Source organism: Lissotriton vulgaris, chromosome 11 (genome assembly GCF_964263255.1).
Source record: "Lissotriton vulgaris chromosome 11, aLisVul1.2, whole genome shotgun sequence".
In the NCBI taxonomy this organism is placed as follows: domain Eukaryota; kingdom Metazoa; phylum Chordata; class Amphibia; order Caudata; family Salamandridae; genus Lissotriton; species Lissotriton vulgaris.
This window is the reverse complement of record NC_141699.1, coordinates 539184957-539203582: the sequence shown is the minus strand read 5'-3', so window position 1 is coordinate 539203582 and position 18626 is coordinate 539184957. Positions and strand designations below refer to the sequence as shown.

Sequence of the window (18626 nt, the reverse complement as noted above, 5' to 3'; positions counted from 1 at the left end):
CTCCATCTGACTTTTTCTAGACAGTTCATCTTCTAACCCAGTGATGGACTTTGTCCCTCTTGTGTTTAAAGGTCTATTGTCGATGTTACTCTTTCTCATGGTGGAGTCCTTTCTACCTTGTGACAGTGTGTGGACGGCTTCTTCTTTCAATCCATGCAATACAAAATTTCTCTTCCTTGTGGTGGTGTCTGAATGTATTGATTCTGGAAGACATTTTAATACAAAACGTATTTTCCTTTCAGAGGTGTCTCTAGGTACTCTTTCTATCTTCTGTTACCTTCTTCCCAAATGTTTGGGAAAGCATGTGCCACAGGCTTTCCCTGAAAAGGCTAACCGGTGTGAGCAGCTGCTGAAAAGTTAGGCTGTAGGGTGTCTTTCTGTTTTGTTGTATTGTATCAACTTGTGAAATTTAGCTGGTCTAAGTACCCAGATATGAGAACAGAGCTATCAAACACAGCTTGTGGTAGTACTCAGACAAACAAGCATACCAATTTCCACAGATGTGTGCCTTAATTAAGGACTCCCAATCAGTGAAAATTGAGGATTATCTTTTTTTTTTTTTTGATAATCAACTTTATTATTTTTATAAGAACAAAGAAAATTAATTGGTTGCAGTTCAATAAGCATTAAAGGGAACATGACAGGGTTGATTGATGACAAAAATAGGGTCAGTCCACCAGAGTCTAACACAGCAGTCCGTACGATGGTTACAGTATGACATAGATTAAAAGGGAAGACAAATCATCATGGTGGCAGCATGTTAAACCATTTACCCCACACTTTATTGAATAAGTCAGGACATCCCGAGCTTCAAATAGGGCCTCCTCCTGGATCCCACACCAGTCCACTCTCCTCCTCCATCCCTGCACAGTAGGTGCCTTAGCCTGTGACCAATGCGCTGCTATGTCCCTCTTGGCCACTGCCACAGCTGTCCCCAAGAGGCACTTGTCCCCCCTAGAGCCATCCAGGCCCTTAAAGACCCCCAGAAACATACTCAGTGGGTTGTGTGGAACCTCCCATCCCAAGGCCTGCGTAGGCTCAAGCTCCACGCCCCTCCAAAACGGCACCAGCACCGTACAACACCACACCTTGTGATAGAAATCGGCAGGGGCTGAGGTACATCGCGGGCATGCTGGAGATGGCCTCAACCGGGCCTCGAATAGACGTGTTGGGGTGAGGTATGCCGCATGGAGGTAGTATAATTGGACCAGGCGTAGCTTGGAGAATGTGGTCAAGGTTCTGGGCGCCATGAGGGCATCACTCCAGTCTGTCTCTTCTAGGGGGCCCAACCAACCCTCCCAGCGGGCCCAGAGCCGATCTAGGGAAGTGGGACCATTATTCACCAACGGAGCGATGTAATTCGGGACACTCCCCCTCTGCCCAGGTTCCCCATCATCACCTGAGCCTCCAATGGGCTGAACTCCGGAAGGGATACAGGATGCGAGACATGCGTATAAAGGGCATGTCTTAGTTGCAAGTACCGATAGAGTGAGGAGGGAGGAAGAGCGTGGCGCTGCTGCAGGTCTGCGAAGGAACGTATGTGGTCTCCCACCCAGACATCTCCGAGCACTGAAACTCCAATGAGGTCCCACCTGCGGAACCCCTGCAGGGACAAGACCTCCCGCACACAGGACCCATGCCAGAGGGGTGTCTGTCGAGTGAGTTTCCGGTCCCACCCCAAGTGCCGTAAGGCCATGCGCCAGGCCAGAAACACTGTCCTGGTGACCAGGGTCATCGCCTGTGGCACTGGACTACCATACAGAAGCCCCTGGACCTGTGTAAAGTCCAACGCAGTGAGTTCCACACGATAGGCAGGGTCGGACCAGCCGCCTGCATACCAATTGTGGATGACGATAAGTTTTGTGGCCAGGTAGTAGAGGTGAAGATTGGTCACCCCCAGACCCCCGTCAAAGGGGGGAATGCGACAGTGTGCCAGGGATACGCGTGGTCTCCCGCCTCCCCAGAGAAACTGGGTGAGGACGCCATCAAGCTCGCGAAACCAACTACCCGGAAGGTGGACCGTGATGTTCTGCGGTATGTAAACGAAACTGGGGAGGACCATCATTTTGAAGAGCGCACTTCTGCCCAGGGGGTTCAGGGGAAGGGTCTGCCACTTCTTGAGGTCCGCCTTCATCCTGACGACCAAGGGCGTGACGTTCAGGGCCCACTCAAGCTCCGGTAGAAGAGCTACCCAGACGCCAAGGTATTTGACCCAGTGCCTCCTAAGGGGGATAACCGACTGCCAGAGTGGACTTCGCCGCATTTAGACGAAGTCCAGAGACCATCTCGAAATCCAAGAGGACCTTCAAGCACCTGGGGCAGAACTTTCGGGGTCCGCCAGATAGAGCAGCACGTCGTCCATATAAAGGGCTATCTTGTCCACTTGGCTCGAGTCCCAGGCCCAGCCCCGAATAAGTGGGTCCTGTCTGATAAGCGCCGCCAGGGGCTCCATTGCCAACGCGAACAGGAGTGGTGAGAGAGGGCACCCCTGACGCGTGCCCCTTCCGATCGGGAAGGCCTCGGAGACCTCTCTTTAATAAGTACACAGGCTTGGGGGTTGATGTAGAGAACTTTGATGAGATGGTGGAACGAGGGTCTGAAACCCATCCTGTCCAGCACATCTTTCAGGTAGTCCCAATTCACTGTGTCGAAGGCCTTTTGAAAGTCTATGAAAAGGAGGGCTAGGTATGGGGTTAGCCGATCACAGTGGGCCAGGGCCAGGTGGAGGCGACTAATGCAATGGCGGGTGCCTCTCGCTGGCATGAACCCCCATTGGTCGGGTGGACCAGGTCCTGCAGGCGGGGTCGGAGTCTCTGAGCCAAGATGGTGGAGAAGAGCTTAAGCTCCGTGTTGATAAGCGAGATCGGGCGGTAGTCCGCACAACTCAGGGACGGCGGCTGCGTCTTCGGAATAACCACTATCGTGGCCAAATCTGACTCCGGTGGGAATGCACCAGTCTCCGCCACATGGCGGAAGAGATCCAGCAGGCGGGGGGCCAAAATATCTAGAAAGGCCGCTTAGTACTCCTGAGGGTACCCAACGGGACCAGGCGTTTTACCAGGGTGTAGGAGGGAGATGGCGTCCTGGACCTCCTCCAGGGTGAAGGGGCGGTCCAAAGTGTCTGCAGTCTCTTGAGAGAGAGAAGGCAGTCGGGTACCAGTTTTGACCATCAGAGCGGCCAGAGGAGCGCCCGAGGATCGACCAGCATAGAGGTGCGCATAGAAGGTAGCAAAAGTTTGTGCTATGGCCGCAGAAGTCACTTGGGGGGTTCCATCATTTGAGCATATCTCAGGAATCATACGGTTGACTTTGGGATAAACACAAGGTTGTGGAGGAGCTTGCCGTTCTTATCCCCCCATCCATAAACGCGAGCCACCTACGAGCGCCTGAGCATTTTGGCCGATTCCAGCGAGATTCGGCAAATCTCTTCGCGAACCGCTGCTAGTTGGGCAGCTGCCAGCTGTGTCGCCCGGGATTCCAGCTGTGCGAGCTGGGCCATCTGTTCCGATCGCTTCACGTGGACCAAAACTCTGGCCACTCTTCGGACAACGGCCTTGCCTGCCTCCCACAGCGTCCCCTGTTAGGGAACCGAGCCCGTATTGGTGGAGAAATAGTGACTGAGTTCTTAGCCAAGTGATTCCACTAACTCAGAGTCTTGCAAGAACCAGGCGTTCAACTGCCAGACCGCTCGTGGACCCGTCGGAGAAAGCCCCAGCCGGAGGTAGACGGGAGAAAGATCTGATATCCCTCTGGGCAGGATCGCGGCGCCAGAGACCAGCTGGCAGTCGGTGTCCGGCATCAGGAGGAGGTCAATGCTGGAGTGAGTACGGTGGGACGCCGACGTATGGGTGTACTACGCGGGGGTTCCAAACCCGCCACATGTCACAGAGCCCCAAGGCCGAGGTCCAGCTTGACATGGATTTGACGGAGATGACATGGGCTTCGGACGGGGTCCCCGTCGTATCACGCAGGGGCTGCATAACGGCACCACCGTATGACCTTGCGGAGGGAGGAAATCACTTGTATGAGATGGCGGAGTGTTGGAGGCAGGAGGGCAGGGGGAATGTAAAGGCTCAGGAGGTTTAGGGGGCGACCTTCCATAGAACCCGAGACCACCACATAACGGCCCTGTACATCTGTCTCGGCGGTAGCCAGGGTAAAGGGAAGGCCTTTCCTAAGTAAGATAGCCACCCATCGGGAGCCCCGTGTGAAGCCGGAGTGCCAGACCCTGTCAAAGCCGTAACAGGCTAGGAAGTCACATTGTGTACCCAGGAGGTGCGTCCCTTGAAGGAAGAGGATGTCTGGGGTGTGGCGGTGGGCAGCGCGGAGGACAGCCGTACATTTGATGCGGTCTAAAAGGCCATTGACATTCCAGGAAAGGATGTGGATGGGCCTAGTGAGAGTGTATGTCATCGGAAGGGATGGGATGGGGAGGGACGTCTAACCCCAGGGGACCACACCCAGCCGGAGGAGGGTATCCACCCAAATGTAGGCTCAGAGAGGGGGCAATGGAAATGGTGATCTGATCGTCAATGGTGAAGGCCCGAAGGGCGGAGGGGGAACGACTGCCAGCAGCCGTTCCCGATGGCGGCCCGTGGGTGGCCAAAAATACCAAACTGCTGGAGGCAATGAGTTGCGTGTCAGCTGTGGACCTGCCCGTGAGAGAAGGCTACTAAGGAGAACTGCAAACATCGGCCCGTAGACGGCTAAAAATAACAAACTGTTGGGAGACAACGGTCTCCCCCCCAACTCTCGCCCCCCCATCTCCCACCTCCCTACAATTCTGAAGTGGAAGCATCTGTCGCCCCATAAAGCCCCCAACCGCTAACTACCTCTCTAAGAGGCGATTCACTAATCTAAAACGGTTAGCAAGAAAAACCAAACAAACAGGAGCGTGGCTAAAGTGGACCCCCCTCCATGTATAAGAATGAATGCCCACAGCTGAAAAGACAAAATGCAAAAAGCGTTAAGCAGAAGATGAACATGATGAAGCAGCCCGGCACTGCATTGGAAAGGTGGACCTCTGATAGGGCTATCCAGTGGAGCCAGGCAGGACCCCGCTCATAGGGTCAAGAGCAGACCCACTGTAGAAAGTTGTCAAGTGAAATGCAAATTGACCAGTCTTCAGCGTCGGTTACACTTCCTCCTCACCACCAGAACCACGGATCACCAGGCTCCCAGACAGATCTGAGTCCGATAAGGCCTTTCGCAGATTCAAGTCCGACCTGGGGGTACTTCCCATATCAATCGGAGAGGAGGCCAAGGTGGAGGAAGAAGCTCTCTGATTCGTGTGCTGAGTCTGGGACAGTTGGTACTGCACCCCCGGTGAGTGAGAACCTCCTCCCCGACGGTTGCCCCGTCTTCGAGATCTAGTTTGATGCCTCTGAGCCCTGGGCGCCTCGTGTGCCGGCTGCACCGACGATCTCCGGGCAGGGGAGGGGGACGCACCAGGCAGGATTAACTGTTTTACTGTCTACATTGAAGAATACCAAATTTTGCAGTATTTTACTGCTATATGGAAATTAAAAAGGATATCTAAAAAGCAAGGACTTAATCTAATGCAATGCTGTAGGACCTTACTGAAGGCACAGACCCCTGTTAAGGTCTGTTCTACTTTGAGCACTCCTGCAGGCTGTGTTCATAGCCATATCAGAGCTGATGCTACAGTCATTTGGACCTATTCCTAAACCATACACCAAGTGGGATCCATTGAAAACTGCCTCTCTAATTACAGCCAAAATGGCTTTGAGTAGGAGAAACTAAGGCATTTTCAATCAAGCAGCAGTTCATTAGATTACACAAAAATATTGTAGTCCTGGGAAACACATTTTGCATTTATATCAAAGATAATGTTGGAATTCCATCTTACCCAAGTGGTGGTACATAGCCCTGGGGTTTTCACTTAACAGTTAATCAAAATTCAAGTTCAACTGTACATTTGGATGAAAACACCATGCAAAACAGTGTACCTAAGAGATGCAATTTAGCAGGCTGGGGGATAGTGGGAATTGGATGTAGAATGTCAAGTATATTATCAGCGTCTGCCTCACAGGGAAGAAGTCATCTACCCTCTGTTTCCTATAGTGTCACTTCTCCCATTTCTGGACAAGGTTTTGCATCTGCTAGTCATCCCTGGCACTCCAGATCCCAGTCTATGTTGAGAGGCAGACAGCCAGTGACGTACATTCCCATGCTTCAACATTGAGAGCAGTGGCAGCTGGATTAAATTTAAAGAATTGGGGGGTTCGAAAGTGCACGACTCACCATAAATATGGGAGCAGGAGCAAGACTGGTGTAGCACTTCTTTTTGCTGTCCACGAGCAGGAAAAGAAAGGAAAACTTGGTTGTTCACGAAAGTAGTAGAATAGGCTGCTGTATGTACCGGGTTTGTTCCTACCGACTTTACAGTGTTCTATTTTCCACCTCTCCTTTTATCCGCTCTCTTCTTTAGCGCCAACAGGTATGTGCACGCTTTATAAGATTATTTTCATTAATTTGTTCAATGCTGATATGATTAGCCCAAAGAAGTTACAGCCTGATTCATCATTCTCCCGTTTTGCGAGGCCCTAATAGCGATTCATAGCGAATCGCTATTAAGGACTCGCAAAACGGGATTCATGTAGAAATTGCATGAAGATATGCGATTCCTACATATTCCTTATTTGCGATTAGCAAATTGCTAATCACTAATAAGGAATAACTCGCCATTCATTCCTATGGGCCAAAAGGCCCATAGGAATGAATGGGGAGTATTCCTTATTTGCGATTAGCAATTTGCTAATCGCAAATCAGATAGCGATTTGAAGGGTGCCAGGGGTGTCCAAAGGACACCCTGTAGCACTCCTCAAATGAAATTTTACACAGGTGTTGCACACACACATGTCCAAAGGACATGTGTGTGTGTAACATGCAACTCAGAAAAATGCATTTAAATGCATTTTTCTGAGTTTTCGCAATTTACCACGAGGTCTGACCTCGCGGTAAATTGCGGCAAGAAATTGCGAATTCGCAAAATATAATTGGATGATGAATTGCATTTAAGGAATCTCAAATAGAGATTCCTTAAATGTAATTCCTCGCAAAATTGCGACATCGCAATTAGCGATTTTTACATTTGGGATGCTGAATCCCAAATGCAAAAATCGCTCTCGCAAAGGGCCAGATTCTCAGAATCTGGCCCTTTGCGAGCGCTATTTTCTTTGATGAATCGGGCGGTATGTCTTTAAAAAATAAAATAAAAATAAAAGGTTATTTATTTTTAAATTGCACAGATGCACCTAATATCACTGGGCTATTCCTTCATAAGACCCAAGTGACCTGCTGACATTTAACCCCAATAGTGTGTCTTTTGAATGGGGAACCATCCAATAAGTCCTTGTCAAACTACCTTATATTACAGGACAGTTTACTTTTACACATCATATTCTTTACTTGTGTGCGTCCTCTAGGCTAAACAATTTGTCAAGATGGAAGACCACCTCAAATTTCACCCAATCTGCAACCGGGAGACATTGTAGCTTAAGGATGGTGTGGTAAACCGGTTTTCATCATCGTTCTCATCAATGTAGACCCACCTAAAATGTTTATATTTTGTACTTATGCCATATGAATTCATTCAAGGCATTTGCAAAAGATCCATTGATATTGTGACTATATCAGGTCTGTCAGTCAAAAAAAAGAAAATATTCCTCCTGTTATAAAAGGACTTGATTTAAATCTTGTTAAAATGTCCAGACACATTGTGTCGATGTTACAATGATTGCTAAGGTGTTATAAGTTACTTATTGGTCATATTTCCTTTAGAATTCCACTAATCCTCATAAGAGATCAGGTGAAGAAAACCAAGGACTCCAAGAAAAGCAGTGTGCTCATGGATAGAATTTTTCATCTTTCATCTCACTGCAAGTCTCGATTCAGTAGTGGGAAAGAAACAGTGCTTAAGATCAGGAAGTGGTAGTATGGGGTGGTTGAAATCTACAATTCTTCCCAGAGATGCCCAGGAACTAAGGCCATGGGCCCTAATGTGCAAGATCTGAGTATCAGTAGAAAATATTACTGACTGAAAAAACCTTTATCCTCCAATTTCCTTCAGACTTGGCTATTAATCCATTTAAAGCATACACAAGGAGCTTTGGGCGAACAACGCAAACACCTCTCCTTGTGTTTGCTTTGTTCGCCGTAAGTTGGCAGGGTATGCCCAGACGTGAATCACTTGCTCACTTTGCCACTGGATTCAAGCTAGCCTAGCTGATGAAGGGTGCTACCCAGGAACAGGTCCCAGGATGCCTGTTTCCGGTTCAGGGAAGACCTGGCTTGGCAGTTCTGGCTGGACTGTTCCCATGAGGCACAGGGTCAAAACTGATTTGCATATAGCTGGGTCTGAACTGAGGTGGCGAAGTGAGCTAAAAAATGATGATGGATTCAACCCAGATCTGTGACTGGGGGTGAGTGTCTGAAAAGTGTCAGTGCTCCCTGCCATCATCTCCTTGTGTTTGCTTTATTACCCCTTTAGCAAACACAAGGAGATGATGGACGGAGCACTGAAACTTTTCAGACACTCACCGCAGTCCTCCGTCAATCATCTCCTGGTGTTTGCTTTGTTCACCCTAAGTTGGCAGGGTATGCCCAGACGTGGGTCCCCTGCTCACTTTGCCACTGGATTCAAGCTAGCCTGGCTGATGAGGGGTGTTACCCCGAAACCGGTCCCAGGATACATGTTTCCGGTCCAGGGAAGACCTGTTCGGGCTGGACTGTTCCCATGAGGCACAGGGTCAACACTGATTTGCATATGGCTGGTTCTGAACTGGGGTGGCGAAGTGAGTTAAAAAACGATGATGGATTCAAACCAGATCTGTGACTGGGGGTGAGTGCCTGAAAGGTTTCAGCGCTCCGTCCATCATCTACTTGTGTTTGCTTTATTAACCCATTTAGCAAGAAACCTTATATTTCCGAGCATCATTCCAATCCTCCAAACCTGGCAATGTGTGCACTTTACTTAAAATTGTTCCAACCTATTAAATAGGCTTATCCAGAGACCTATAGAAATGAGAGAAACTGTGCATGCGCTTAGGGGCTGGTAACAAAGCCCAGTCTCTTTCAAAATATGGAATTGCTTGGGGATTAATCACCCTATCTGAAGCATAAGCAAATGCACTGTACTCTGGAAGAGTGAGGGCACATTTCAGCAGGCAGTACTTCATGCTAACATGTCCCTATAAGAGATTTGTCAAGTGGCAACTACATACCATCACCAGTTATTAGTATCCGTATAGACACTCCAGAGCTGAAACGCTTGAAGGAAAAACGTTTCTGAAACTATTTCAGGGAAAGGTAAACCACTCTTCCACTCTCTAACCGTATGTATGTTACTGTATGAACTATTCAAAGCAGGTGTATCTATAGTGTGCTCAGTGCACACAAATTACAGGTCAATATAATGTTCTTCCTCTTTGCCACAGTTTGAAGAAGGGCTGTCATTCTGTTATTGTGTGATAAAATTGTAAATTGATACTTGTATAGTGCACTACTCACCCGCAAGGGTCTCAAGGCGCTTGTACGAATACCGCTGTGGAACCCATCCTGGCTTTCCCTGTGAGGCGTCCACTCCTGGGCACCCCCAAGGTGGAGGCCAGGCATCCTTGGCATTGTGGGGGCTGTTGTGGAGATTAAGCAAGCTATTGCCCAGAGTTGCAGAGTGGGACTCCATGATTGGAATAGGCACCGAGGCGAGAATTATCAGGTCCGTTGAATTTTGAGCCCAAGACCCGCCGAGGTGGGGAATTGAACCCTGGTCCCGGGCTAGACCTCTGCATCAGAGTCTGCCGCTCTAATCATTGAGCCACACTTCTCCTGATAGACTATTCCCTCTCCTATGTAGGTCTTCTTGCTTCATATATTGCTCAGAAAAATACTTTCCCTTATGTTGTAGCAGATACTTTCCACTTTGCGCGTTCAGAGAGATGCATCTTTCCTGCTGCTACATTATTTTGATCCGGGAGAAAAATCCCAAATATGCTGGCTCTTGGTTTTTTCATAGATTTGGTACCATGACTCATAAGAAATTTGCTTGTTCCCCTTGCAAGCTGCATCTTTTTTTAAATAAATTAATTGCTACTAATTTTATGAATTAAAACAGCAAACCTCACAGCACAAGCAGTAAAATATAGCTCTAGTGAGAAACCTACATTATATGTCAACATAAAATCATTTCTGCCCACAATAGCTCCACCACTTGTAAATGTAAATGTAAATGTAAATGTACATGTATTTATATAGCGCAAATCGCCCACATCGCAGGCATCTATGCGCTTGCTTAGGGAACCCGTCCTGGTATTCCCCTGTGAGATACCCCGGCAGGGTATCCACAAGGTGAAAGCCAGGCATCCCGCCGCGAGGGGCCGTTGTGGAGATTAAGCAAGCTATTGCCCAGAGTCGCAGAGTGTGAACCCGTGAGTCGAGTAGGCACCAGAGCGAGAAATCGAGTCCGTGGAATTATTGAGCCCAACCCCCGTCGGGGCGGGGAATTGAACCCTGGTCCAGGGCCGATCTCAGCTTCTGGGTCTGCCGCCTCTAACCCCTGAGCCACACTTCTCCACACAGATTTTCTCATGTTTGTAGGGACATCCTCATGCAGCATAGATGGGTTCCTCCAATTTCGCACACTAGTCCATCACCTTGCACAAGACCCTTAGCGAATGCAAGTTAACTGAGTTCCAAGCCTGGTCAATGTCCCTTTTGACGATCAATGTCCCTAACTCAACTAAGGACTGCTCCCCCTGCAGATCTTCCAGAATATCAAACTCTGCCTTCAGCTCCTGAAAGAACTACATGTGTGATCCCTGCGATACATCCCCCAATTCAGAGATACCAATGAGATCTCTTTTTCCAAAACCCTCTAATTGTGCAACGTGCCCCGCCAACAGCCTCTCCAGAGGGATCTCTCTGGTAATGTTTCTGTCCTACCCAATCCAGTGCAGCTCCGACCTCCAAACCGTAAAGACTATCTCCGGAGCTCCATAAAAAAAGTGAGGAACCGGCGCCAGGTATACCATTCCCATGATGGCATCACTGCCAGTGAAGGCCACTTCAGTCTGAAAGGCCAGGTCTTCCCAACCCCTGTGGATTCAATCGTTCAGAACCACTAATTGAGAGGCCCTATAATACAATCACCCATCCGCTGCAGCAAGGCCTCCTTCAAATGTGGATTGGACACAGTTGCCGACGGCAGTGCGTGGGACCCAGTTGGCCCAGAGGAGGGAACGCACTCCAGTCTGGACTTCAGAACACCACTGCTGTGGGATTGCATGCAGACAGTTGTTCAGAGGATGTACCAAAATCGCGGACTGTTAAAGAGTGCTGACCTTCCTAGGATGCTAAGGAACAGCTGCACCCACTTCTTGAGACTTCTCGTCATCCGAGAGACCAGAGGTGTAGGATTGAGAGACCAAGAGAGGTCCAGAAGCAGGGACATGCATGCCCAGGTATTGGAAAAATAACTTATGGACAGACATCTGAGTCTGCCAGGCATACCCAGTCAGCAGGGGATCAGGAGGGGCCTGGTGCATTTAACTAGTAATCTAGAGGCCTGTCCATACAGGTCTAATATCTGTAACCGTCTTAGTCTTGTGATATCTGGCCGAGACACAAAAAGCAGTACATTGTCCTGCATGCCAGATTCATTTTGTGGTTTGATTACATTTTTTATTTGAAAGACTTGCATTCTTAACTATAGTCTTATTATATCTAGATTTGTATATATGTTTTCTGATGGACACTGTGTGACCACTTTGAGTTTTCAGAACTCAGTAACATGCGAGTTTCTTCATTCAACAGAGCAAAGTGCGTGGTCCTGTGAGTGGCAGTCCAGACAGCATGGGAACGTCACGTCTGGCCGTCCCTAGCCAGCTCTTGTCTCAGCCACCTGTGCATCCATCCAGCTTGGTTGCAGACTCCTTGAAGAAAAGGTGAGATGGCTGTAGGTGGAGTTCTATCTGTTCATTAAAGGTGTAACTAATGATTTCCTATGTTGTGCTACAAGAGGGATCCACCAGGAGAACAAAGATCAGAAAGAGGTCTGATTGGACTTTTTGCAGTTCCATGTAACGGCATTGGTAAAGAAGATGTACTATTTTGTTGTGCTTGACAAAGACACTCACAAAAATTATCAAGTAATTAAAATCATTTGGTGTAAATGGAGAGCAGTAAACTTCAAAATCTTGTATAGGTATCTTCTCATTACTACATATGTTATGGGTCTAACCTACCACGATTATGCTCTCTCACTGCAACCACTTATAACACTAGGTTTCTATTTTGGCATGCTTCTCAGTATAGAAGAAACCCAGTAGAAGAAATCCAAACATTCCCCACCAGAAACCCCCCCCCCAACAATACATGTTAGATAGAGCATCCCTTATACATCTAGCACAGCTCTAAAAAGCCCACAGAGGGCTACGTAATAACTCATAACAAAACTTGCAACAAAGACACTTCATAAACGAACTACCAGACAGCCAGCAACACCAGGTGTATACTATCTCTAATCATTGGCATAGGGCATGTTACCTCCTAAGAGACGCATAAGCAGCTGGTATATGCCCTGCAGCAGACTTCAGACATCCACAGCTCACTGAACTTGACACTGCCCCAGCCAAAGATGGACCAGATCATATCATTATAGCCTGAACTCTGATCTTAAATGAAAATCCTGGGAGTGTGTGCTGTGTGACCCCTGGACAGCCAGCAGCACTAAAAGGGCATACTAATGACAGGCTGTGCAAATACTAACAACCTAAGAAGGTGGTTGTTGCATTACAAAGTCATTTCTGTGCTCTACTTTTCTGATAGATAGTTCAATCCACAGATTCCTCATATTTTGAATAGTCCCCATACATAAGAATGGATCTAGAAAGTTTTCAGCAGTATTTCTGTGTGCCGTGTAGGTGGCACCATGTGGCTCCGCACTATCACCATTCCACACCGGTAATGATGTGCTGAGCCTAAATAGACACCACTCCCACGGGTTGATGTCAGTTCCTTTCTTTCCGCACCACCAGATGCGGATCCAGAGCTACCTCTTGTCTCTCAGAGACAATTTACCTCGATCAAAGTTATATAGTGTGCAAGGGATGTCTCCCTCTAAAACTACAGGTTTTAAGCATAGTTGGGACTGGTGCAAGCCAATGTCTGTGACAGATCCACATCGGGTTTGCATGTTTTGTCTGGGGTTGTGCCATGACTCCATGGCCTGCAGTGACTGCGTGTCAATGAATCTGAAGGCCATCTGGGACTGAGAGGCGAAACTCCATATTGCCAAGCACAAGAAGACTCCACGCCAAGAATGCTCTCAGTCGCTGTCCAAGTCCAAGGTCCGGTCCCAGTCTCGTTTCTGCCCCAGGAATCACTGAAGCGGGTTGCAAGGCTGGTCTTTGTCACATTCCAAATCTTCTGTGTCTAACAAGAAATATAAGTGGGACCCTGCACCCTCTCGCTTTTGCCAGAGCCAGCGTGGGTGTGGTACCACGATCTAGATCATGCTCCTGCCGTTGCCCAACTTTGGAGCCAATTCCACATCATGTTCTGGCACAACCTGGGTTTCTAGGGCCATCTGCCACCCGCACCAGGTCAAAGAGTTCTGTGCAGCCATGCTCGGGCGCCTTCCTAACTCGCTCTGGGGCGCCTTAAAGAGCTGACAAGCCTTTACCTGGAGTGCTACGGCGATTTCACCTTCTGCACCAGCAGCTGGACCTTCTGTGTCTGTCCTGACACCTCTGGCACCAGTCTGGACCATGTTGTGGTCCATGCCGTACCTTGAGACTTCGAAGCCAATCTCGACTCCATCGATGCTGGGGAGGAGCTTTCAATTGTCCTATCTATCTCCGAGACTGCACCAGTCCAACCTTGCCCCATGCCACACCCAACGCCAGTTGAGGCGCCCCTTCCTGTGCTTGCATCACTATCTCCAGAAGGCCGAAAACAAACTCCACACTCTTTGGTACAGACTCGGACCATGACTATAATGCAGTTGACTAGTTTGCTCAGCTACTTTTTATGATTACAATTGGTTGGATGACTTGCAGGAGGCTAGTGGTTGTAATACCTCCCCTGAAACGGGCGTCCTCTCACCCCTGGTCCAGCCACACCATGGTAATGCATAGGGCAGCTGAAGTCCTTGACCTTCAGCTTCCCACCTTGGAGGTCAAGACTAATGTTTTAACTGAAGTTCTCCAGATGGGGTAATCCTTTTCGAAGCCCCTCATGCCATTTAACAAGGCCTTGACAGACACCCTATTATGGGCATGGGCCAAACATTGCTCTGCTAAACATTTAGCTGGCCATGTGTGTGATGCCAATGCCCTGCCTCTGGCGATTCTGCTTTCCTCTATCACGGCTCCCCTGAAGGTTTCGTGGTGCAGACATCCGCAAGTACAACCAATCACAACTACTCCCTCACACATAGTCAAAATGTGTTGAAACCTTCAGTAAACAAGTAGTTTGAGCCATGTGAGCTGTAGATCACATGCTGTGCATAGCCTGCCATCTAGTGTTGGGTCCGGATGTTTGCACTTTGTTTTTGTTTGAAGAACTCTTTTCCAGTCACGAGGTAGTTGACTCCTCCTTTTGGTGATAGTGCGCATGGGCATCGACTCCATTGTTAGATTGTATTTTCCGCCATCGGGTTCGGATGTGAGTTGCTGCACTCCGGTTCACCACCCGTTTCTCGGGTTCCCTTTGACACGCAATCCACTACCCTCAAAGGTATTGTTTCTCGATCGTGTTTCCCATTCTCTGTATATAGTTACCACTTAAATATCTTTCATCTGAAAACTCGTGGAGGGTCATTGGGCCTACCCGCACTGGGCTCACTAGCAGTCGATGGAACGGACTCCATTCAAGCTCTGTCACGGGTGCTGCACCAAGTTTCCGCACACCGACCAGCACAAAGTGTGCAATCTCTGTCCCCGGAACACAACGAGAAAGATTGCGACGCGTACCAATCGTTTCGATCAAAGAAGACTCTTAGTGACAGTCAAGCTCGACGTCACGAGATGCAACACCAAGACGGCTCCATACCGGACATCTTCGGCGAAGATTCCGACCGAGAAGAAACACACCCTCAAGGAGCCGAGGTAGAGGAACATGTTTCCGTGTCAGAGGATGACTCCGACACGGAAGAAGAGGAGCAAGTTACACCGGGTCAGAGAACCATGTGTACAGAAACCCCCTTGCCCCAATAACCAAAGACAAAAAAAGGCTCTGGTCCTTCCTCTGTCTGTGGGCCAAGATCGGCACAAAAAATGTTTTTAGCATCCCGCCCGCTGGCCTGGTACTGAAACACAAAGATTGGCTTTCCGGCTCGGGCTTGAGTCGGCCCCATGCAGGCGCCGAGCAACAATTGATGGATGGAATGCTGGACAATGCAAACATTCACCCCCAGTCGCAAGGATCTGGGATAAATTCATCATTCTTTTGCTCACCACCCCAGTTTGGGCACAGCCATAAGCAAATCAGTCTTGACCCTGTTCCTTGTGGGAACAGTCCAGCCCGAACTGCCAAGCCAGGTCCTCCCTGGACCGGAAACAAGCACCCTAGGACCGGTTTCAGGGCATCACCCTTCATCAGCCAGGCTAGCTTGAATCCAGTGGTGTAGTGAGCACGGGACCCACATCTGGGCATACCTTTTCCCACTTAGGGCGACATATGCAAAAGAAACAATTGATGGACGGAATGCTGGACAATACAAACATTCACCCCCAGTCGCCAGGATCTGGGTTAAATCATCATTCTTTTGCTCACCACACCACCCCAGTTGTGACCCAGCCATATGCAAATCAGTCTTGACCCTGTTCCTTGTGGGAACAGTCCAGTCCGAACGCCAAGCCAGGTCCTCTATGGACCGGAAACAAGCATCCTAGGACTGGTTTCAGGGCATCACCCAGGCTAGCTTGAATCCAGCACAGTACCCACGTCTGGGCTTACCCTTCCCACTTAGGGCGACATATGCAAAAGAAACAATTGATGGACGGAATGCTGGACAATGCAAACATTCACCCCCAGTCACAAGGTTCTGGGTTACATCCATCATTCTTTTGCTCACCACATCAACCCAGTTTGGACCCAGCCATATGCAAATCAGTTTTGGCCCTGTTCCTTGTGGGAACAGTGCAGCCGAACTACCAAGCCAGGTCCTCCCTGGACTGGAAACAAGCATCCTAGGATCAGTTTCAGGGCATCACCCTTCATCAGCCAGGCTAGCTTGAATCCAGTGGTGTAAGCGAGCAAGAAAGAATTGATGGGCGGAATGCTGGACAATGCAAACATTCACCCCCAGTCACAAGGATCTGGGCTAAATCTTCGGCACCGAAACCCAACCACGTCCTGGTCCACGTTTCTTCTTTGTCAAAGCCTAAATCTTCGGTACCCAAGAGTTTGGAGTCAAAACTTTCAATGCAGAAAACTGCCAGTAAAGACATAAAGGCTCTGACAAAAGATCCTCGGTCCGATGTTACACCTTCGGATCCGAAACAAAAAGAACTCGTTATTAACCCAGATGCTGGACATATTAATGCCAAATTGCCTCAAAAAAGGAAATTGGCCCAACAGCATGAGCACCACATTCCCCTGAAGAAAAGGAATGTTGGTACAAACCCTTCACCACCTTATGTGCCGCCTCCTTCACCTACTAAGCCTCAATTACTCATCACACCCACTAATTCACCACCACCACTATCACCTGACAAACAGGATGAAGGGGAAGGGGATGGGGATGGAGATGAGGATAGGCCTCAAGATGTTGACCCATGGGAGGATTATGATAGTGATCCACACACAAATATTGACCTTGACTTATACCCATCCAGGCCATCACCACCTGACGACAATATAGGCTACATTGAGCTTCTTAATAGGGCTGCTCATTACCATGGGGTGGAACTACATAAGGAGGCTTTAGAGGAGGACTTGTTTGAGACCTTAAGCTCCACTCGTAGAACTACACATACACTACCAATGCTTAAGGGGATGTTGTAAGAAAGTGGCTCTGTATATACTGCACCAAAGTAAGGTACAGTGTGCACAGAGTCCACAGTCCCCAGAGGTTTGGCAGAGGTTACGTTTGATATAACCTTACTCTTTAAAGTGGTGGCTTGGCCGAGCAGTAAGGCAGAATCAGAGAACAGTGTAAAGCATTTGTTGTACACATTCAGTCAGAAAATGGTCTCACACACTCAATGACTGAACCCTAGGCCAATTGTTTTGTATATAAAAATATATTGTTGTTATATTTTAGAACCACAAGTAGGTTTAAAAATACTTTCTCAGAATGAGATGCTACAGTTGAATACTTTCAAATAGCAATAGACTTTTCAATGCAATAGATACAGTTGTTGCAATATGCAACACAAGTTAAACACAATTATAACATTGAGCTCAATGGGGATTTTAAGTAAGATGCAATATCAGTTACTTTACATAGGTTTTTCTTACTCGGGCTGGATCTTGGGTTCAGCCTTGGTGCATCTCCTGTAAACACTTGAAAGAAATCGTTTTTGTTACACAGGTGATTTTTAAGGAATATTTGTATGTTTCAAAAATCGACAGAAATATTTCTGGCAAAAAACAGCCAATGTTATCCTATGAAGGAAAATAAAGTTATTGGAAAATCACAGTTGTAATTACTTTTTAAGGTAAGTGCTGGGCACAAAGATCCAGCACTGGGATCTCCCCTGGTAACAGGTCAGTAATTTCGTTTTTGTTGATCTGGTGATTTTTAGTGACTATTTCGAAGTTTCAAAATTCTACACTAAGAAGAATTTCCAATTGAAAACCAGTCAATGTTACCCAATGGAGAAAATGTAGGTTATCGGTTTTCAGGTAAGTACTCGACTGGCAGAGTTAAGATTCTGGGGTTAGACTCAAGGGTCTCTCAGGTTCAGGTAGGTACAGTAGTTGCACCCTCAGCGGCACAGGGGCAGCTGGTTGCAGAGAGACTAGGCCCAATGTTATCCTATCGAGGGTAGGAGGCCTTTGGTTGGTGGCTGCTAGCAGGCAGACCACGCGGCTGTGGGAGCTGAGCTCCAGGTCACTTATACAGGGCAAGTGAGGAAATAGAATAGGACAGTTGCTGCACTTCCAGGGGCACTCGGGCGGCTGGGTGCAGGGTGCTTTTGGGCCGTCAGTCGCCCAATGTATTTCAATGGGAAAGCTGGAAGATGAACAAAGGCTGCAAGCTCTGGGACAGAGATTCTTCAGTTGCAACCATCACTTCGAGAGGTAAGTTGGGAAGCGGTAGGTTAGGTAGACACCCAGGAGTTGGGCACAAGGGGCCGTGGGGCGCCAGGTGCAGGGGTGTCTTTTGGTGTCAGGAAATCTTACCCTCTGCTGGTCACAGTTGCAGGGGTCCCTTGTTGTGAGGCTGCAGGCGTCATCAGGAGCGTCAAGGAGGGTCCTTGGGTGCTGGATTCTGGGTCACAGTCGCCGGGGGGACCTCCTCGTGGTCTTCGTCCACTCAGGCATGGGCCTGGCTCAGCGGGTGTCGATTGTGCTGGATTCGCGGTACCTGGCTGGCACCAGGGGTTGTAGATCTTTGAGCAGAACCACTGCTCATGGGAGTCCCAGTCTTTGGATGA

General features: G+C 48.5%; 1 protein-coding gene across 1 annotated transcript in view; it reads left to right on the top strand.

Annotated features, from left to right (window-relative positions):
* IKBKB (inhibitor of nuclear factor kappa B kinase subunit beta) overlaps positions 1 to 18626 on the top strand; it is a 616380-nt gene that overhangs the window by 538977 nt on the left and 58777 nt on the right. Inside the window, exon 20 of the mRNA XM_086943580.1 lies at positions 11833 to 11963. Coding sequence (XP_086799706.1) covers positions 11833 to 11963 — 131 coding nt within the window. The remainder of the gene's footprint in view (positions 1 to 11832; positions 11964 to 18626) is intronic.